The sequence below is a fragment of the Dermacentor andersoni genome, chromosome 8 (genome assembly GCF_023375885.2).
Source record: "Dermacentor andersoni chromosome 8, qqDerAnde1_hic_scaffold, whole genome shotgun sequence".
Taxonomy (NCBI): Eukaryota; Metazoa; Arthropoda; class Arachnida; order Ixodida; family Ixodidae; genus Dermacentor; species Dermacentor andersoni.
Genome location: NC_092821.1, coordinates 144661507 through 144684366, shown reverse-complemented (window position 1 = coordinate 144684366; position 22860 = coordinate 144661507). Strand labels below are relative to the sequence as shown.

Below are 22860 nucleotides of genomic sequence, written 5' to 3'. Positions count from 1 at the left end.
TGAAAAAACGGTAAGCCTATAGCCCATGAAAATAATTGTTTTAGGCAGGTCCAATAAACTGCCTTTAAAGTGCTCGTTCTTCGCATGGATCACTGCGCACGCACGTGCTGATGCCGATTTACGCGATAAATAGGAGAATAAGCGGAAAATAATTTTCTCGGAAAAATGAAAAAACGGTAAGCCTATAGCCCATGAAAATAATTGTTTTAGGCAGGTCCAATAAACTGCCTTTAAAGTACTCGTTCTTCGCATGGATCACTGCGCACGCACGTGCTGATGCCGATTTACGCGATAAATAGGAGAATAAGCGGAAAATAATTTTCTCGGAAAAATGAAAAAACGGTAAGCTTATAGCCCATGAAAATAATTGTTTTAGGCAGGTCCAATAAACTGCCTTTAAATTGCTCGTTCTTCGCATGGATCACTGCGCACGCACGTGCTGATGCCGATTTACGCGATAAATAGGAGAATAAGCCGAGAATGATTTTCTCGGAAAAATGAAAAAGCGGTAAGCCTATAGCCCATGAAAATAATTGTTTTGGGAAAGTCCAATAAACTGCCTTTAAAGTGCTCGATCTTTGCATGGATCACTGGATCTTTGCATAGCCCATGAAAATAATTGTTTTGGGAAGGTCCAATAAGCTGCCTTTAAATTGCTCGTTCTTTGCATGGATCACTGCGCACGCACGTGCTGATGCCGATTTACGCGATAAATAAGCGAATAAGCGGAAAATAATTTTCTCGGAAAAATGAAAAAACGGTAAGGCTATAGCCCATGAAAATAATTGTTTTGGGAAGGTCCAATAAACTGCCTTTAAAGTGCTCGTTCTTTGCATGGATCACTGCGCACGCACGTGCTGATGCCGATTTACGCGATAAATAGGCGAATACGCGGAAAATAATTTTCTCGGAAAAATGAAATATGGTAAGCCTATAGCCCATGAAAATAATTGTTTTGAGAAGGTCCAATAAACTGCCTTTAAATTGCTCGTTCTTTGCATGGATCACTGCGCACGCATGTGCTGATGCCCATTTACGCGATAAGCAAGCGAATAAGCCGAGAATAATTTTCTCGGAAAAATGAAAAAACGGTAAGGCTATAGCCCATGAAAATAATTGTTTTGGTAAGGTCCAATAAACTGCCTTTAAAGTGCTCGTTCTTTGCATGGATCACTGCGCACGCACGTGCTGACGCCGATTTACGCGATAAATAGGCGAATAAGCGGAAAATAATTTTCTCGGAAAAATGAAAAAACGGTAAGCCTATAGCCCATGAAAATAATTGTTTTAGGCAGGTCCGATAAACTGCCTTTAAAGTGCTCGTTCTTTGCATGGATCACTGCACACGCACGTGCTGATGCCGATTTACGCGATAAATAGGCGAATAAGCGGAAAATAATTTTCTCGGAAAAATGAAAAAAACGGTAAGCCTATAGCCCATGAAAATAATTGTTTGAGGAAGGTCCAATAAACAGCCTTTAAAGCGCTCGTTCTTTGCATGGATCACTGCGCACGCACGTGCTGATGCCGATTTACGCGATAAATGAGCGAATAGGCGGAGAATAATTTTCTCGGAAAAATGAAAAAACGGTAAGCCTATAGCCCATGAAAATAATTGTTTTGGGAAGGTCCAATACACTGCGTTTAAAGTGCTCGTTCTTTGCATGGATCACTGCGCACGCACGTGCTGATGCCGATTTACGCGATAAATAGGCGAATAAGCGGAAAATAATTTTCTCGGAAAAATGAAAAAAACGGTAAGCCTATAGCCCATGAAAATAATTGTTTGAGGAAGGTCCAATAAACAGCCTTTAAAGCGCTCGTTCTTTGCATGGATCACTGCGCACGCACGTGCTGATGCCGATTTACGCGATAAATGAGCGAATAGGCGGAGAATAATTTTCTCGGAAAAATGAAAAAACGGTAAGCCTATAGCCCATGAAAATAATTGTTTTAGGCAGGTCCGATAAACTGCCTTTAAAGTGCTCGTTCTTTGCATGGATCACTGCACACGCACGTGCTGATGCCGATTTACGCGATAAATAGGCGAATAAGCGGAAAATAATTTTCTCGGAAAAATGAAAAAACGGTAAGCCTATAGCCCATGAAAATAATTGTTTTAGGCAGGTCGAATAAACTGCCTTTAAAGTGTTCGTTCTTTGCATGGATCACTGCGCACGCACGTGCTGATGCCGATTTACGCGATAAATAGGCGAATAAGGGGAAAATAATTTTCTCGGAAAAATGAAAAAACGGTAAGCCTATAAGCCCATGAAAATAATTGTTTTGGGAAGGTCCAATAAACTGCCTTTAAAGTGTTCATTCTTTGCATGGATCACTGCGCACGCACGTGCTGATGCCGATTTACGCGATAAATAGGCGAATAAGCGGAAAATAATTTTCTCGGAAAAATGAAAAAACGGTAAGCCCATAGCCCATGAAAATAATTGTTTTAGGCAGGTCCAATAAACTGCCTTTAAAGTGCTCGTTCTTCGCATGGATCACTGCGCACGCACGTGCTGATGCCGATTTACGCGATAAGCAAGCGAATGAGCCGAGAATAATTTTCTCGGAAAAATGAAAAAGCGGTAAGCCTATAGCCCATGAAAATAACTGTTTTGGGAAGGTCCAATAAACTGCCTTTAAATTGCTCGTTTTTTGCATGGATCACTGCGCACGCACGTGCTGATGCCGATTTACGCGATAAGCAAGCGAATAAGCCGAGAATAATTTTCTCGGAAAAATGAAAAGCAGTAAGCCTATAGCCCATGAAAATAACTGTTTTGGGAAGGTCCAATAAACTGCCTTTAAATTGCTCGTTCTTTGCATGGATCACTGCGCACGCACGTGCTGTTGCCGATTTACGCGATAAATAAGCGAATAAGGGGAGAATAATTTTCTGGGAAAAATGAAAAAACGGTAAGCCTATTGCCCATGAAACTAATTGTTTTGGGAAGGTCCAATAAACTGCCTTTAAATTGCTCGTTCTTTGCATGGATCACTGCGCACGCACGTGCTGTTGCCGATTTACGCGATAAATAAGCGAATAAGGGGAGAATAATTTTCTGGGAAAAATGAAAAAAGGGTAAGCTTATAGCCCATGAAAATAACTGTTTTGGGAAGGTCCAATAAACTGCCTTTAAATTGCTCGTTCTTTGCATGGATCACTGCGCACGCACGAGCTGATGCCGATTTACGCGATAAATAGGCGAATAAGCGGAAAATAATTTTCTCGGAAAAATGAAAAAACGGTAAGCCTATAGCCCATGAAAATAATTGTTTTGGGAAGGTCCAATAAACTGCCTTTAAATTGCTCGTTCTTTGCATGGATCACTGCGCACGCACGAGCTGATGCCGATTTACGCGATAAATAGGCGAATAAGCGGAAAATAATTTTCTCGGAAAAATGAAAAAACGGTAAGCCTATTGCCCATGAAACTAATTGTTTTGGGAAGGTCCAATAAACTGCCTTTAAATTGCTCGTTCTTTGCATGGATCACTGCGCACGCAAGTGCTGTTGCCGATTTACGCGATAAATAAGCGAATAAGGGGAGAATAATTTTCTCGGAAAAATGAAAAAGCGGTAAGCTTATAGCCCATGAAAATAACTGTTTTGGGAAGGTCCAATAAACTGCCTTTAAATTGCTCGTTGTTTGCATGGATCACTGCGCACGCACGAGCTGATGCCGATTTACGCGATAAATAGGCGAATAAGCGGAAAATAATTTTCTCGGAAAAATGAAAAAACGGTAAGCCTATAGCCCATGAAAATAATTGTTTTGGGAAGGTCCAAAACACTGCGTTTAAAGTGCTCGTTCTTTGCATGGATCACTGCGCACGCACGTGCTGATGCCGATTTACGCGATAAATAAGCGAATAAGGGGAGAATAATTTTCTGGGAAAAATGAAAGACGGTAAGCCTATAGCCCATGAAAATAACTGTTTTGGGAAGGTCCAATAAATTGCCTTTAAAGTGCTCGTTCTTTGCATGGATCACTGCGCACGCACGTGCTGATGCCGATTTACGCGATAAATAGGCGAATAAGCGGAAAATAATTTTCTCGGAAAAATGAAAAAACGGTAAGCCTATAGCCCATGAAAATAATTGTTTTGGGAAGGTCCAATAAACTGCCTTTAAATTGCTCGTTCTTTGCATGGATCACTGCGCACGCACGTGCTGATGCCGATTTACGCGATAAATAAGCGAATAAGGGGAGAATAATTTTCTCGGAAAAATGAAAAAGCGGTAAGCCTATAGCCCATGAAAATAACTGTTTTGGGAAGGTCCAATAAACTGCCTTTAAATTGCTCGTTGTTTGCATGGATCACTGCGCACGCACGAGCTGATGCCGATTTACGCGATAAATAGGCGAATAAGCGGAAAATAATTTTCTCGGAAAAATGAAAAAACGGTAAGCCTATAGCCCATGAAAATAATTGTTTTGGGAAGGTCCAATACACTGCGTTTAAAGTGCTCGTTCTTTGCATGGATCACTGCGCACGCACGTGCTGATGCCGATTTACGCGATAAATAAGCAAATCAGCGGAGAATAATTTTCTCGGAAAAATGAAAAACGGTAAGCCTATAGCCCATGAAAATAACTGTTTTGGGAAGGTCCAATAAACTGCCTTTAAATTGCTCGTTCTTTGCATGGATCACTGCGCACGCACGTGCTGTTGCCGATTTACGCGATAAATAAGCGAATAAGGGGAGAATAATTTTCTGGGAAAAATGAAAGACGGTAAGCCTATAGCCCATGAAAATAACTGTTTTGGGAAGGTCCAATAAATTGCCTTTAAAGTGCTCGTTCTTTGCATGGATCACTGCGCACGCACGTGCTGATGCCGATTTACGCGATAAATAGGCGAATAAGCGGAAAATAATTTTCTCGGAAAAATGAAAAAACGGTAAGCCTATAGCCCATGAAAATAATTGTTTTGGGAAGGTCCAATAAACTGCCTTTAAATTGCTCGTTCTTTGCATGGATCACTGCGCACGCACGTGCTGATGCCGATTTATGCGATAAGCAAACGAATAAGCCGAGAATAATTTTCTCGGAAAAATAATTAACGGTAAGCCTATAGCCCATGGAAATAATTGTTTTGGGAAGGTCCAATAAAATGCCTTTAAATTGCTCGTTCTTTGCATGGATCACTGCGCACGCACGTGCTGATGCCGATTTACGCGATAAATAGGCGAATAAGCGGAAAATAATTTTCTCGGAAAAATTTAAAAACGGTAAGTCTATAACCCATGAAAATAACTGTTTTGGGAAGGTCCAATAAACTGCCTTTAAATTGCTCGTTCTTTGCATGGATCACTGCGCACGCACGTGCTGATGCCGATTTACGCGATAAGCAAACGAATAAGCCGAGAATAATTTTCTCGGAAAAATAATTAACGGTAAGCCTATAGCCCATGGAAATAATTGTTTTGGGAAGGTCCAATAAACTGCGTTTAAAGTGCTCGTTCTTTGCATGGATCACTGCGCACGCACGTGCTGATGCCGATTTACGCGATAAATAAGCGAATAAGGGGAAAATAATTTTCTGGGAAAAATGAAAAAGCGGTAAGCCTATTGCCCATGAAAATAATTGTTTTGGGAAGGTCCAATAAACTGCCTTTATATTGCTCGTTCTTTGCATGGATCACTGCGCACGCACGTGCTGTTGCCGATTTACGCGATAAATAAGCGAATAAGGGGAGAATAATTTTCTGGGAAAAATGAAAAAACGGTAAGCTTATAGCCCATGAAAATAATTGTTTTGGGAAGGTCCAATAAACTGCCTTTAAATTGCTCGTTCTTTGCATGGATCACTGCGCACGCACGTGCTGTTGCCGATTTACGCGATAAATAAGCGAATAAGGGGAGAATAATTTTCTGGGAAAAATGAAAAAACGGTAAGCTTATAGCCCATGAAAATAATTGTTTTGGGAAGGTCCAATAAACTGCCTTTAAATTGCTCGTTCTTTGCATGGATCACTGCGCACGCACGTGCTGTTGCCGATTTACGCGATAAATAAGCGAATAAGCGGAGAATAATTTTCTCGGAAAAATGAAAAAACGGTAAGCCTATATATAGCCCATGAAAATAACTGTTTTGGGAAGGTCCAATAAACTGCCTTTAAATTGCTTGTTTTTTGCATGGATCAGTGCGCACGCACGCGCTGATGCCGATTTACGCGATAAGCAAGCGAATAAGCCGAGAATAATTTTCTCGGAAGAATGAAAGAACGGTAAGCCTACAGCCCATGAAAATAATTGTTTTGGGCAGGTCCAATAAACTCCCTTTAAAGTGCTCGTTCTTTGCATGGATCACTGCGCACGCACGTGCTGATGCTGATTTACGCGATAAGTAAGGGAATAAGCTGAGAATAATTTTCTAGGGAAAATGAAAAAACGGTAAGCCTATAGCCCATGGAAATATTCGTTTCAAAGGGATAAAATAAATTATCTCAAGTTATTTAAATAATGGGGTTTTACGTGCCATACCACTTGCTGATTATGAGGCACGCCGTAGTGGGGAACTCCGGAAATTTTGACCACCTGGGATTCTTTAACGTGCACCTAAATCTGAGTACACGGGTGTTTTCGCATTTCGCCCCCTTCGAAATTCCGCCGCCGTGGCCGGGATTTGATCCTGCGACCGCGTGCTCAGCACCCAAACGCCATAGCCAGTGAGCAACCAAGGCGGGTAAAAGTCTCTCAAAAGCGCTGGTTCTGCGTGTATATCACTCCCCGCGCATGCGTAGACGCTGATTTACGCGATAAGTAAACGAATGGGGACCGAATAATTTTCTCGAAAAAATGAAAAAAAAATATACGTAAGCCCATCCCCATGCGTAGACGCTGATTTACGCGATATGTAAACGAATAAGCTCAGACTATTTTATGGGAAAGAAATGGAAAAAACTAAAACAAAACAGTAAACCTATGGCCTTAGAAAAAAATGGTTGCAGCCAGCTCCAGTAAGTTCTTTCAAAAGCACTGGTTCTTCGCATACATCACTCATCAATCATGTGCTGACACCAGGTTTGCTCGATTTACAACACATGCTGTGGCGCTGCTTGGCGTTGGCCGGTGATGGCTCTCGAGGTGAACAGTGGTGGCAGCGCATGCTGCACAGTGAAGTGCTGGCGGACCAACTCAGGGCTGTCCATAGGGCCCGTGTGATGGCAGAGGGGCTCGGCCTCTCTGTACCGACGTGGGAGCGGCCCGCATCAGTCCCAGACTGATCCCTCAGGACCAAAATAAAGTTTTTCATACCATACCATACCAGTTATCGCGTTAAATAAACCATTAATGTGAGGGAGGACGCTTAAGCTTTGCCTTTAATAGTGAAACGCGCTAGCATTCAATGGAATGGAATGGAAAAACTTTAATGCTCTATATCTCAGAGAGATTGGCGGTGGGCCGGTGTCTTCATGTCTTGAGTCCTGGCCGATTCACAAGGTCGGTGCCCCTATTCCTGGGCAGCGCTGAGTCTTGCTGCCTCTCAGGCGTGCTGCACAATTGCCTGTTGGGCTGCGAGCTCACTGCTGGTGAGCAGACCCTCCCATTGTTCCGCACTTGGGTTATTTACTTTATGGAATACGAAATTACGCTTTGATTCCCACGTGATGTGGTATAACGTGGGGTTCATCCCGCACCAAGGACATGTATCCCTGTACTGGGTAGGGAACATCTTGTGTAGTGTGTGTTCAGGTTGAAGAACGTACCTGCTTGCAGTCTTCGCCAGCTGACTGCCTCGTGTTGTGTGTGCGATGCGTGGGTGGGGGTATTAAAGTCTCCTTCCTCTGTAGTGGTTAAGTATTTCTGCATACGTCGGCTCCACCGTTAAGGGGCGCACTAGGGTTTCCGACTGCCCTGCTCGGTGCGTGAGGTTGCGAACTATAGGCTGTCCACCCTTCAGTTGCCCTCTATCCCGGTGTGTGCCGGTTTCCAGAAGATCCTATGTTTATGTTTTTGTTAGGAGGCTCTGTTTCGAGGAGGATTCTCAGTGCTTATTTATTAACTCTGCCTTGTATGTAGTTCCTGCATGTTGCTTTGGAGTCTGTTAGAATTATCAGATATTTGTTCCTGCGGTAACCTTGAGCCGCCAGTAGAGCTACGGCGACTTCTTCCCCCTCCGTTACCGTGCAGTTTCTCAGGGTCGCGCAGCTTATTGGGTCTTCCGTGTGGTCTACCACTGCTGCCGCGACTCTAAACAGTGTTGCGGTTCCATGGGTATACGGCCGCGTCTGTGTATATTGTGTTTTCTGGTGTGGCTAGGTTTCGTTCCACGTAATCTGCTCGTGCCTGCCTTCTGGCGGTGTGGAGATTCGGGTCCATGTTTCTCGGTGGGGGCCCAATCTCCAGTGTCTGGCGAACGGTGTCTGGGATGCTAGCTGCCCGATCCTCTATTCCGTCTGTGTTATGCCCTATTCTATTTAGGAGCTTCTGGCCGGTGGCAGTCTGCTGGAGCCTGGTGATATGTGCATTGAGCTGCGCTTCCGCGAGTTCTTCGAAGGTGTTGCTTAGGCCCATCTGTAACAGTTTATCGTTGGGCGTGTTTTTTGGCAGATGTAGCGCCGTCTTAAACGCTTTCCTTAGCATTCAAAGATCTCCGAGTGCTTCTCAAGCTTCCCGGCAACTGCAGCTTAGGCACGGAGGAAGACATTTAGGAGGTGAAACTCCCGTCAGCGCGAGCGAGCGCGGGCGACCAGATAAGGTCACAATTGTATGCGCCGACGGGGCTGTATGCAGTGGCGGCGCCATGCGGCGCGTCGTAGAAGCCGCAGCGAAAAAAAAAATGCAGCGCCCGGTCAGGCGGCTCCGGCGCCCTCCCCGGCCACTTCCTCCGTGCCCTCAATGGAAGTCAGGCGCGCGCGGCCGAACGGGAGCAACACGCTCAACCCGCTGCCCTGGCAACCGAAACGGCCACCAGGCGCCGCCAGCATGATACTGGCTCCGCGGGCTTGTGACCTTTTCTGGTCGCCGTAAACAGCCGAGTTTCCTCTCCTAAATGTTTCTTGCTCCGTGAGCTTAGGTAACCGCAATGTTTACCGGAAAACGCTGGTGGCGTACGCTATGCTCGAAAGCGAGCATTGTGGTTCTATTTTTTTTATGATGCGCAAGGAACCGAGGGGGGCCACTACTCAGAACTCAAACGGCAGCTGGAAAACGCTATCGCATTAAAAGGGGTTTGTGTTTGAGTTTCGGCGTAACAGATTTATGTTCTCGCGTATATTAACTTTACAATCTGACGCTATCATATCTGCAGGTTGTGTGTAAGTCGTACTTTACGATTTTTCTACATATTTTACCTTGAGGAATTCAATTAGCTTAGTAACTTCCTCGCGCCTCAAGGAGGGCCTGCGTGGTTGCAGTAAGTTACTTTTGCCGATGTGACGTGCGATGCTGGCCTTTCTGCGGCACGGGGACATTAACGTTATCGCGCTAAAATGAAAAAAAAAAACGGTAAGCCTACAGCCTGTTACAATGTTGGCGTAGTAGCAGGGGGGGGGGGGGGGGGACACTCCCCGGTTTCCGTGGCACAGGAAATTGGCGCCATCTCTGTAATGGGCGAACGCAAAAATCCGTTTCCCTTGCATGGCCTCGTAGATCGTCGCGCGCACGCGCGCCGATCCAGGTGGCCAAGCCCATCCCCCCGTTCAACTCCTCTCCCCACGCCCTCTCTCGCAACGCCCTCGCAACTCCCTCACCTTCAACTGTCTACGCGCCCGCGCGCCGCCTTGCCGTCCCCGCGGCCCGGCTGCTGCTTAATCCGCTACGTAACGCTTTATTTTTGTTATCTACCGTCATCGAGATGCGTGCGCTGCTGTGCGTTGACCGACGTGGCTAGTTTCGTCAGTTCTGTGGTCCTCGGTAGCTGTGTGCTTGTGCTCCGCGATGTTTCACCCGTTTCACGACTCGTACCGCTCGTGCATCGTGCAGTGGTGCCCAAATACATCAAAAACAAGTCCTGCAAGGTTGTTCCGGGTGCCTAAAGACAACAGGTGAGCGCTCAGACCCAGGGACTTCAGAAGGCGCATGTACACGAACACAGCCCTGTCCATTTGTGTGCTCCATGAGGCTCCGGACGTCGTTGCGCCTTGATTGTGCTACACTTGCCTCTTCCCGGTAGAGAAAGCTGACGAATAGATGTTCCTCCTCATGATCACCTGGTCTGTGACTTGTTTTTTTCTGTGCCAAGTCTCATTCTGCAACTTCAGTAACTTGCCCAGCTTTCCATACTGCCCTCAGTGCTTTCTCTGTATATCACGTTCTACAAACCTACTAACAGCTGAAAAATTACTGTTAGTGTTTATGTACTATCTCAGTAACCCCCGATGGGAAAACCGCGCAAACAACCTTCATGTGTAGGCATGATACGCTTTTTTTTCTTCTGGAAAGCATGAGCATTGCAAGTGTCCTACATGCAGATTTTTGCAGTTCGTGTTTATTATACAAAGGAGAGCCCAGTAGGTACGACTTAGTGCCTTAAGTGACGTAATTTTATTGCTAAGCATTGCATTCGGGTAGAAAGAAAAGTCGTATTGGCTTATTTTACCTGGTCTTTGATTGAGGAATAAGCCTTTCTGCGAATGTTTTCTATGTGCTGCTGCAAAAGCCGACTACCTTCTGTTCCCCTTGCCACCGTTACTCAAGTTGTGGCCAAATGCAAAATAATGTGATAATGTGTGTTTCAGTTTTTAGTACAATGTTTTTTTTTTCTGCCATGTTTTTTTTTCAATTTGTTCAGCAGTAAGGAACCATGTCACGCATTTCATATACTTTCTTACAGATTTATAAGTAAGCTTTCTTTTGGTATGGCTCTCAATCAAACAATGTTAGCAGTTTATTCTATCTTTCAGGTATTTAGCGTGTCATTGTTTTTGCCATTACCAGTGAGTTTTTTCTTTTTACACTTGTCATGACTATGTCATACACGTCGTCCAATTTTATGCAATATCTTAGTGCACATATCAGGAGCTCGTCTACATTTAGGTCTTCAGGACGTTATATAAAAATCTTGTTTTTTTATGTGTGTACATGAAACGGCCATCGCGTTTTCTAGCGCTTTCTTTTGTTATTTCACCATCTGTGAACTTTTGTCTTTAGGACTCTTGTATATGTCATGCACCTTTCACTTTTGCTCATTCTTTGAGCGTGTATCACACCACGTTCTAAGAAAAATCTGTTTTCGAAAACGAAGTCAATAAAGCGAGACTAAACATCTGTTGTGTTGTAAGTGGAATTTTTTTTACGTCCCGGCACATGCTGGTATAATATCAGCATGGGCAAGACTGCCTGCGTGCCAACGCATAGCCCACGGCGCACCACGCGCCAGCTCGCAAGCAATGCCAATGCGCGGGGTAGCGCGCGCATTGCTTGCGAGCTGGCGCGTGGCGCGCCGTAACAAGCGCGCTAAAAAAAAAAAAAAAAAAAAAAAAAAAACGCGCCGCTTACGGGTAAAAAAAAAAAGTGAGCGGCGCGCGCGGCATGGGGGAAAGGGGAAAGGGAGAGGAGTGGGTCAGCATAATAAAACAAAAAGGAAAGAAAAAGTTTTGGGAGAGGAGGTACCGCGCGGCTGCTATTGCTGTTGCCATGACAACGTAAACAATCATGTGCGCCGCCATTTTGCTAATGCGTCGCCCATTGGTTAGGGCCGTAACTGAAGGGGACCTTGGCGCTAGCGTCGAAAGAGCGTCTGCTCGAAAACGGCCAATGGGATGTATACGGAGTGTCCCCCCCCTGGTAGTAGGTCTACTAATTTCTTTGGAAAGCTCAAGGTCCACTCATCTGTATTGCCTGGCATTCGATGTCCATTGGGTACCCACAAGACATCATTCTTGTCACTGGGTGCTTCCAATTAAGTTTGCGTGGCTATTCTGGGTACTGTAGAGGGCAGTGTAGAATTCTTCTGCTGCTTCTACTATATCATTAAAATTGCTGACACTGCCTTGCTTATCTCTCCCTGAATACATGTTGCCCTCTCCTATATGCCAAGTTTCGTTTCCCTAACTTCATGCTGAGGCCAATTTTTAATACGTCATTAATTTTTACCGTAATTTCGAATATCACTTTCTTTTCGTTTATCAGTTGTTACAGTTCAGGGAATTGTATCTTCGGAGTTGGACAGGTTCATGCTTTGTTGTTTCTTTATAAGGTACTTTGTTACTCGAAAGAGCTTACCTACTAGTTGCCTTGGTGCCTTACCTCCAACTTCAGTTTCTGCTTCTGAAAGCTGACTGGTTACGGGTTCATTCATTGCCCCCATATTATCTTAATCTTCCTGTTCTAAAGCTGCATATCTGTTACCGAGCTCTGGCCTCAATTCCACTTTTAGCCTTACTGTGTCTAGGTTGGTACGTTCCTTTGTAGTAATTTTTCTCTTTCTCACTTCAAATGTGTAGTGTTTTCGTGTGTGGAAACCGCAGCCGATGGAAGAAGGCGTAAGCAAAACGAAACGTGGTTTATTCCATGATGGCTCGTAGTGGAATGCGGCCTGGTGGCCACATGACTGGGCTAATGACTCCCTCTTTATTTTAGAGCATGCACTTGTATCCTTATACAATAGTTAAAGAACGGGCTTAGTATCGTTGGGGTGGACTGCGTTGTCTTGACGGGTAGCGCCTTTGCGGAGCTGATGTCTCGGATGGAGTAGCGGGAGCTGGAGGGACAGACTCTACGGGCCCCGGATCTTCTGACCTTGGCTGGTCACCTGTCTGGCTTTGAGGGAAGACCAGAAACCCCTCCGTGAAGTCGGAGTCGGATGCCCTTGGTGTCACCATAGGGCCGGCGCCAGCCAACAGATGGTCGAGATGTCGACGCCAGATGAACTTGCCTCGGGGTGTGGTTACCATGACTTTGTAAGAGACTGGTCCAGTCTTCTTCAGAACGGTTCCACGAACCCACTTCGTTGAGCCTCTGTAAATGGGAAATAGAACAGTGTCATTAACACAAAAACAGTCCCTGTTGCTCCTGCGCTGCTGCATTTGGGTGAACTGACTGTGCATCACCTTCCCCTCCACTGTAGGATTCATTGCATCCAGCCTGGCGCGCAATCTTCTACCCATCAACAGCTTAGCTGGAGCTTCTCCAGTCGTAGTGTGAGGCGTATTTCGATACGCCCATAACAAGTTGTGAAGTGCTTCTTCGACAGACTCACCGGGAGATGACTTGCGTAGAGCAGACTTCGACGTTTGCACGAAACGCTCAGCCAGACCATTTGTGCTTGGGTGATAAGGGGCGCTCACGACATGTCTGGCCTCAACGTTCCGCATAAACGCCTTGAAATCTTCGGACAACAGTTGTGGTCCATTGTAGGACACCACCGTCTCCGGCACTCCGAATCTACAGAAAAGTTCACGAAAGCAGGAAATAGTACGCTCGGATGTAGTGCTTCGCATAACGAACACTTCCGGCCACTTCCAGTGAGCATCTACAACCACTAAATACATAGTTCCTCTGAAAGGTCTCGCGAAGTCAAAGTGAATTCGCCTCCGCGGTGCGGTCGGCCATGGCCAGGGATGCAGAGGTGCCTTAAATGGATCATTCCGTTGTTCCTGGCAGGCCTGGAAGCTTCGTACTTTAAGTCTGCATCAATTGACGGCCAGCACACGTAGCTGCAAGCCTGCTCCTTGCTCCGCACAATGCCGGGATGACCTAGGTGCAGTTCGTCGAGCACGGACTCCCTAAGAGGGGACGGAATAACAACCCTCAGGCCATACATGAGGCACCTTTGATGCACGCTGATCTGCAAACGTCTGTCGAAAAATTGTTTTAAGCGCACATCTCGCAAATGCAATGGCCAGCCTATGCTTGTAAGCTGGAGCACTTTACTGAGCACCGGATCACGTGCTGTAGCGAGCGCAATCTGTTTAGCGGACACCGGCATAGAGTCCAGACGCAAAGCATAAAATGATTCCTCGCCATCGGACGCGCCGTCTTCAGGACCTTGGAGCTGGAACCTTGAAAAAAATTTGCTTCTGCGTTGTCACTGGACTTTTTGTACACGAGCGAGTACTTGTAAGCGGACAACGTGACAGCCCATCGCTGTAAGCGCGCCGCTTCAATTGGTGGAATGCCTGTTTTTTGCCCCAGAATTGTTTGTAATGGCTTGTGATCCGTAATCAACGTGAAACATCTTCCATAGATGTAAAAATGAAACTTTTTGACGGCAAAGATAATGGTCAGCGCTTTTTTTTCTAGCTGACTGTACTTCTTTTCAGCCTCAGTTAATGTGCGCGACGCATGAAACACAGGCAGAGAGCTTCCATCTTCAGTTACACGAGAAAGCACTGCGCCCACGCCGTATTGGGAAGCGTCACATGCCACTTGCAAAGGTTTATCTAGGTCGTAATGCGCCGGGATCGAGGATGACGCCAACGTGCTCTTGATTTCCTCGAACGCTCCTTGACACGATTCATCCCAGAGCCATGGCTGGTCGCGACGCAGCAGTTTGTAAAGTGGACTCGCCAGCGTAGACAATCGAGGAACAAAGTTCCCGTAGTAATTTACAATGCCCAGAAATGATTGTAGTTGCTGCTTGCCTGTGGGCGCGGATGCTTTCATCAGTGCTTCTATCTTGTCTGGCGTTGTGCTGACACCTGCTGCACTGATAACACGACCCAGATACTGTAATTCCGTTTGGAAAAATGAACACGTTTCTTTCTTTACTCGAACGCCGCGCTCAGTCAACCGCTTCAGAACCGCTTAGAGATTTGCAAAATGCTCGTCTGACGTCTTGCCGGCGATGAGAACGTCATCCAAATAGCAGCTGACGCCTTTCAGGCCTTTCACCATTGTGTCCATAATTCTTTGGAAAATGAAAGGTGCCGAAGAAACCCCGAACGGCAGCCTGTTTACGGAAAAAAGTCCTTTATGAGTATTTAGTGTCAAGTACTTTCTTGACGACTCTGACATTACTACCTGCTGATGGGCTCGATTTAGGTCAATTTTAGAAAATTCTTGGCCCCCTGCGAGCGCTGTGAATAACTCGTCGATTTTCGGGAGTGGATACCGATGAGTTTCAAGACAAGGGTTTAGGGTGGTCTTATAATCGCCGCATGGTCTTATGCCACCGTCCTTCTTTACTACTGGCACAACCGGCGTGGCGTAGTCACTTGTTCGACTGTCGAAGTGACTCCCATGTCTTCCAACTTTTGAAGCTCAGCCTCGACTGCTGGTTGCAATGCAGAAGGAACACTTCTTGCCTTCATAAATTTTGGTACGCTACCTTCTTTCAGGTACAATGTCGCTCTTTCTTCTGTAATTGTCCCCAGCTCGTCCTGAAACAAACTCTGATACCTGTCTAGAAGAGCGCGCAGTCGAACAGGCAGAATCGTCCTACCTGGGAAGAGCGTTGAGCTTGAAAATACGGCTCCAGTCGAGTCGGATGGCTCGCAACCGTTGTCGACCTAGCAGAGGGGGTCCCTTTTCTCTCGTGATGTAAAAAGGCAGCCGAGCCCTCTGCTTTCCGTACTGCACGGCAGCGTAAGCCACTCCGACAGGCTGGACGACGGCTCCGTCGAACGTCCGCAGCTTCAGCGTCGTTGGCACGACCTTGATTGAGGGAAATATTTGACGAAACTGATCCAAAGACATTACGGACACAGTAGCCCCAGTATCCAGCACCATTTCCAAGGCTACGTCTTGTACTTGCACTGAAATTTTTATCGGCTGCAGACCAGGCAAAACAATTCTTTTCACGCTAACAGAAGCTTGAACGGGACTCAACCCCTTCATCGCGTTTCGACGCGCTCCCTTCATCGTTAGCTTGGCACACTCTTTGAATGTGCCCTTTCTTATCACATTTTAAACAGACGGCCGCAACGTGCGGGCATAGTCTGCTTGCATGTTTCGCAGATCCGCAGCGGTAGCAATTTTCCTGCGTCATATCAGATTGCCCAACCACTCCGACTCTGTGAACGTCTGACACGCTTGATTCCGAGGCGTGCGCTTCTGCAACGCTCTTTTTCGCCGCTTCCATGGCTAGCGCTCGTTCCGCGGCTTTCTGAAAGGTTAGCTTGTTATCCTCCGTGAATAACACGCGCTGTATATCTTCTCGGCGCAGACCGCAGACAAAACGGTCCCGCAATGACTGATCAAGGGCGGATTCAAATTCGCATGTCTGTGCCAATTTCCGCAACTGCGCAACATATTCCGAAATTGATTCTTTCTCAAATTGCGCTCTTCTGTGAAATTTTGCGCGTTCGCTAATTACCGATGGCTTCGGTGACAAATGGTCACCAAGAAGTCTCTTTAAAAACTCGAAGCCCTTAGCTAACGGCAATTCCGGCCCGGTCAACGACTTGAGAAGACTGTATACGTCTTTGGGCCCATAAGACTAAAAAAAGCGTGTACCTTGTCGTCCTCGGGGATACGGTTGACCTAAAGAAACGACGACAATCGCTCCTCGTACGACGGCCAGTCGCTTGCGGACTCGTCAAAGGGCTCGATGTGTCCCAGTCGACCCACGAATTGCGCCACTGAACCCGCCACTGCCGGACCTTCCGTTGCCATGTCAGCTTGCCGTAGAATTGCTCAGGATGCCATCCTCGTCGCCAATGTAGTGTTTTCGTGGGGGGAAACCGCAGCCGAAGGAAGAAGGCGTAAGCAAAACCAAACGTGGTTTACTCCATGATGCCTCGTAGTGGAATGCGGCCCGGTGGCCACAACAAAACTGAAAGCAATCCTAGACCTCACTAACCTAGGATCACTGTCCTTTACAATACATAACACTTCTACATCCTGCACTTGGGTGGGATGGGCAGAGCTCCATTTCTTGTTTCTCCGTTACGGCTTTTCCAAGTATAGTTCCTATTAATGCGCTTCCTGAAGAAAGTACTCATTGTTCGGAGTCTATTCTTCTCCGCGAATTCTGCCGACATCTCTCCTATACAATTCCCAGAATCGATGTCGTAGTTGTCAGTTGCTTGTCCCCCGGCCGATTTTTCTCCCACGTTTGTATTGAAGTCGCCCATGACTACAGTACACACAGTTTGCACATTTCTCATTGCTGATTCAACAGCTTGACCAAACTGCTCTATCCTTATAATCATTCATATTTAAAACAGCGCCAGAAAACACGGACAAGGGAGGACACAGGACGAGCGCTGACTGCCTACAGCACATTTATTGGAGCCTGCGCAAATATATAAAATTTGCAACAGGCATAAAGAGAGTGAAAGAAGAAGGGGAGGGGAAGGCGAGTCATCGTCGGTCAACTACTGCTGCGCATGCGTCAATAACATTAAACATTATAAAAGAATATAAAAGAAACCATAACATGGTGGACACAGGCCAAACTGCTTAACTTCTATGGAGCTTAAGTTCTTTATCACAAAGTGCTATATATGAAAGGGGAACTAACACAGGTGGCTCCTAACTGACACATTGAAAATGCCTCATAGATTTATCTGGCCATCTGATTGCTGTACCTTTTCAACACACGTGGGTCATCAAGGAGTGGAGAACAGCCACACTTGGCACAATGAACAGCCAGATTACTGCCAGTCTTAATCTTGACACAGTGCGCATGCTCACGCAAACGTTCATTGATACAGCGTCCTGTTTGCCCTGAGTAAGTGCAGCCGCAAGAGGTGGGAATGGAATACACTACATTGGTACTGCAATCTACAGGCTTGGCGACATGTTGCTTATTGCACGGTCCAGGTGTTCTCTGGCTTTCGTTTATTTTTTTGCACATCCTTCCCAATTTGTTAGGCGCAGTGAACACGACCTTTATACCAGCCCGGCCTGCGGCTTTCTCGATGCGATGGGACACATCATGTATATACGGGATCGCAACGGGGGGCCGTGGGCCCCGGGTGCACGGGGCCAGTAGGGGGGGGGGGGGGTGTCATGTACGTCTGAAGACACCCGAAAATTGTCGATAGGCCTTCCTCGACTACACCCGGGGGGGGGGGGGGGGGGGTAACAGAAGAGCTATCGGCCCCGGGTGCTAGATGACCTAGCTACGCCACTGGAGGGGGTACTTTTCCGGCTTGAGAGTAAACCCTGATGACCTCTAGTACTGTCGCAAGCCGCCTAAGGTGATCGTCGAAGTTTCCGGCGAAGACTACGACGACATGTAAACAAGACACGTCTGCCACTTCAATACTGCTAAAACCGTGTCCGTGACACGCTGGAACGTTGCAGGCGTCGAGCACAGTCCAAATGGCATGACCTTGAATTCGTAGAGGCCGTCTGGCGTGATCAAGGTGGTCTTTTCGCGATTTCTCTCGTCTACTTCTATTTGCCAGTAGCCAGACTTGAGATCCATCGACGAAAAGTATTTAGCGTTGCAGAGCCGATCCAATGCGTCGTCTATCCGTGGTAGGGGGTATACATCCTTTTTAGTGATCTTGTTCAGTCGATGATAATGCACGCAGAAACGTAGGGTTCCGTCCTTTTTCTTCACCAAGACTACAGGAGATGCCCACGGGCTTTTCGACGGCTGGATGATGTCGCCGCGCAGCATTTCGTCGACTTGTTGTCTTATAGCTTGACGTTCTCGCGTCGAAACTCGGTAAGGGCTCTGGCGGAGTGGTCGAGCGCACTCTTCCGTTATTACGCGATGCTTTGCGACTGGTGTTTGTCGAATCCTCGATGACGTCAAATAGCAGTCTTTGTATCGTCGGAGCAGACTTCTGAGGTGTTGATGATTAATCATGGGGAGACTTGGATTTATGTCGAAGTGTGGTTCGGGAACTATGGCCGTCGGGGTGGACGCGACAGAATCCGAGAGGACGGACGCATTGCTGGTCTCCTCAATTTCCTCGATGTACGCGATCGTCGTGCCCTTGTTGATATGCTTGACCTCCTGGCTGACGTTCGTCAGCATCACTTTCGCTTTCCCTCCGTGCAGTCGAGCGATCCCTCTTGCGACGCAAGTTTCACGGTTGAGCAGTAGACGTTGGTCGGCCTCGATGACACCTACGTCTTCGGGTGTTTCGGTGCCGACGGAAATAACTATGCTGGAGCGAGGCGGCATGCTCACTTGATCTTCGAGGACACTCAAAACGTGGTGATTACGACAGCTCTCCGGCGGTATCGCTTGAAAGAGGCAGGGTAGGTCCGGTCATGAACCGTAATTCTTGCCGTGCAGATTCCCGTCGGTCTTATTAGGTGTCCTCCAGCTGTCCGGATTTGAGGGCCTTCCCATGTAGTCCTAACTTTCAAATGGGTGGCAAGGGATCCACTCATCACGGAGTAGTCGGCTCCTGTGTCCACTAAGGCATGGCCGTCGAGAAGTACATCAAGGTAGGTGGTTCTTTGTCTTGCGTTACAGTTAGGTCTTGGCGTCAGATCACGGCTGCGTCGTGCTGACGTGTGGCTGGTACGTAGCGTCGTCAGGTCTCTGGCCGGTGCATTCTTTGCTTCCAGGCTTCGTCGGGATGGCGGCGTGTCGTTATGTCGTCGAGATATCTCTTCGTCGTCCTCGTCGGCGGCGGAGGATCTTCATCAGTTCGACGAACAGCAACCGCACCTAAATCGGTTGCTCCTTTTAGTTTTCCGGATATGGGCTGACGGACCGGCCCCGATCTGGACCAGTGTATGGACGGCACTGCGGCGACAGGTAGCGGCCTGGTGACGGCGAACCCTCGTCGTCGAAGGCTCCACTGAGTAGCGGCGAGGTAGTCGGCGATAACACGAGGGCGCTGACCTCCCCTAGGGTGCGGTGCGTTTACGGCGAACCCTCGCAATCCCATCTCGCGGTAAGGACATCGGCGGTAGGTGTTGCCGGCTTCTCCGCAGTGATAGCAGAGCGGACGGTGGTCGGGGGCGCACCAAATGCCCGTCTTCCTCGCGTAGCTGCGCTGGGCGACGTAGGTCATCGCTCCTGGCTGGGACTGCGCTGATTGTGGTTGCACCTCAGGAACTCCAATTAAGAGGAAGCTTTAGTTCGGCCCCAACTCCGACGCGCCCTATTCAAATACATGCAAACGCAAAAACGTTTTTCTGAGATGCCCTATGGACCGATTTTAATGAAATTTGTTGCAATTGAGAGAGAACGTTAAATTCTAGTGACTCTCGGAAGCGACATTTCGATTTAGGGCTGGAATTCTGGTAAAAAGATTTTCTAATATTCGACCGTGTTAAAATTATAGAAGCACGACGTTTACAAATTGATAGCTCTGCATCAAGAACAGATACCGTGGTTCTGTAAATGGAATCCATTAGATCATTCAAAGCGGACAAATTCGATATGTCATTTTACATCTTACGTGAATTCGTTACGTTGTTTACAGTGGTTCTGCAGAAGCTCTATTCCCATATTACAATTTTTTTTATATTCATGTGCAACATATCAAGTTTGTCTACTTTGGATGTACTATTAGATGCAATTCACAGAATTGTATTATCGTTTTTCGTTGTTGAGTTAGAGTTGTAAACTTGATAGTCTCATTTTTGAAAATTTTCAATTTTTGCCAATTTTTAATCAAAAATTCCCAATTTAACTCAACAAATCGAAACGAACAGTCACTAGATTTTAAGTTTTTCTTTTAAATTCAACAAACCTCGTAACATTTGGTGCCATGGTTGCCTAGAAAAGCGAATTCTCGTTTTACATATCGGCAATTTTACGATGTCTGCGATTGAGGCCACTTGCGGCTGCGACCTTGGAAAGAGCTTCTGCAGTTCCTTCGCGAACGATCGTTCCGATGGTCTCCCTCAGGTCGTCGCTACCGAGTGATTGAACGTCGGTATAGTTTGACATTCAGCGGTCGGCGATTATATTGCCTTGTCCGCATATCAAGCGTCTTCTGAATAGTTGTGGCCTCGGAAATAAATTCGGCAAAAGTCTTGGGCGGGTTGCGTATCAATGAATGAATGTTTGGTTTTTATTGGCGCAAGGGCCAGGTATGGCCAAAGAGCGCCAAGCTTGCGTATCAATCCGGCGAAGAGCTCTTGCTATAGCCCACGCATGAGGGACCGAATTTTCTTCTCGGGCGTATCCGGGGAACAGGCGCGTCATCTCCTCGGTGAAGATCGCTGTGGTCTCGTTGGGTAGTTGCACTCGGGCTTGCAGCATAGCTTCGGCCGTTCCCCTGCGCACGACGCTCGTAAATGTCCGCAGGAAGCCGCTACGGAACAGGTACCATGTTGTCAGGCTCGACTCCCGGTTCTCAAACCACGTTCTGGCAGCGTCTTCTAAGGCGAAGTATACAGGCCGCATTTTCTAGTCGGAGTCCCAGTTGTTGAAAGTCGCGGTTCGTTCATAGGTCTCCAGCCAGGTTTCTGAGTCTTCAGAAACTGACTATGATCCACGGAAGGTCAGCGGGTCCCTGGGCTGTTGCAGCACGACGCGGGACGCTGGGGCCACCATTGGGGTTGACTTGGCGACGATCTTCCTTGTCGTCTCAGGCAAAAGTCCGTGCTCCCGGGGCAGTCCTTGCAGCCTGCGGCTACCTCGTTGGTTCTTCGCTACGTTGGTGTTGTCTTGCGCATTCGGGCTTGGGCCACGGTTTTGGGGGGGCGTCTGGTACATGAACGCAAAGCACCTCCACCATATGTGACGTGGTAGGGACGGTAAAGAACACAGTAGCAATACTGTGAAAGACCAAACTAACTTTTCTTGGGCGAACCTGTGCCCTCAAAAACAGGCGACACTTAATGCACAACGACAGCGGCGAACACAGTCGGCGATCGTCTAAATTCTGATCAGCGGGTCAAGCGCGTCAGCTTTTGTACATGAGGCATTGAAAGTTCCAGAGTAATCGCTGGTGCCCACGGCTTCCAGAAAGTTCCATACGATTTGCGTCGCACGTGCAATCAGATTACACAAGCTTCGGGGACAACAGATAGCAGCAAGAACCGTAGATAACATTCCAGAAACTTCCGATACAGGCAGGCGCGCCCTGCTGTGTGATAACATTTGTTAGGCGGTGAAACATGGTCACCCGATAAAGATAAACAAGTACACGTGTCAATACCCCCCCCCCCTCCTAAATAGCATCGACGCGATGCTGCAAACAACCGAAAGTAATAAAGAAAAAATACTAGTAGCAAAGAAACAACAAAATAAGGAAGTTCGTCAGCGTGCGTAAAAGGGTTTAAGACGCACCTCGTGGACCACTTCAGATCGTGCGCGGCGCCGCTGTGATTGCGAAACGCCGTCTGGCACGACCTCAAAGTCCAGTGCGCCAATACGTCGGATGACCTTGTAGGGTCCGAAATAGCGTCGTAATAGTTCCTCACTGAGTCCTCGTAGGCGTATCGGGGTCGAAACCCAAACACGGTTGCCGGGCTGGTACTCGACGAAGCGTCGTCGGAGGTTGTAGTGTCGGCTGTCGGTACGCTGCTGGTTCTTGATTCGTAGGCGGGCGAGCTATCGGGCTTCTTCGGCGCGCTGGAGATGGGTAGCGACGCGCACACATGCAATCAGGTTACACAAGGTTCGGTGACCGACAGCGGATGGAACCATCGATAACATTTCAGAAACTTCCTATACATGCAGGCGCGTCCTGCGCTGTGCGATAACATTTGTTAGTGACGTGCGGCAGCATGGCGTCGAGCGTCGTCGTCGGGTTCCTGCCATAAACCAGCTTCAACGGCGTGGTCTGTGTTGTTTCTTGCACCGCCGTGTTGTAAGCAAAGGTTACGTGCGGCAGGACCGCGTCCCACGTCTTGTGTTCGACGTCGGCGTACATTGCTAGCATGTCGGCGAAGGTCTTGTTCAGGCGCTCCGTAAGACCATTCGTCTGTGCGTGGTAGGCAGTTGTCTCCCTGTGGCTTGTCTGGCTGCAGTCTTCTTAATCTTCTCAGGTAGAAATCCGTGCTCCGGGGGCAGCTGCTGTAGACGGCGGCTCGCTCGATGGTCCGGGACTACGTTGGTGCTCTCTTTGCGGACCGGGCTTGGGTCACG

The 22860-nt window shown here is 47.5% G+C and overlaps 1 protein-coding gene across 19 annotated transcripts in view; it reads right to left on the bottom strand.

The window, feature by feature from the left end:
- Positions 1-12443: 12443 nt before the first annotated feature.
- Positions 12444-22860, bottom strand: part of LOC129384282 (uncharacterized) — a 667107-nt gene continuing 656690 nt past the window's right edge. For all 19 annotated transcript variants that reach the window (XR_011896160.1, XM_072289999.1, XM_072290000.1 and 16 more), the window contains one exon: positions 12444-12914. Coding sequence is in view for 18 of the 19 variants with exons in the window: in XM_072289999.1 (XP_072146100.1) it covers positions 12705-12914 (210 nt within the window). In the remaining variant the exon portion in view is untranslated. The remainder of the gene's footprint in view (positions 12915-22860) is intronic.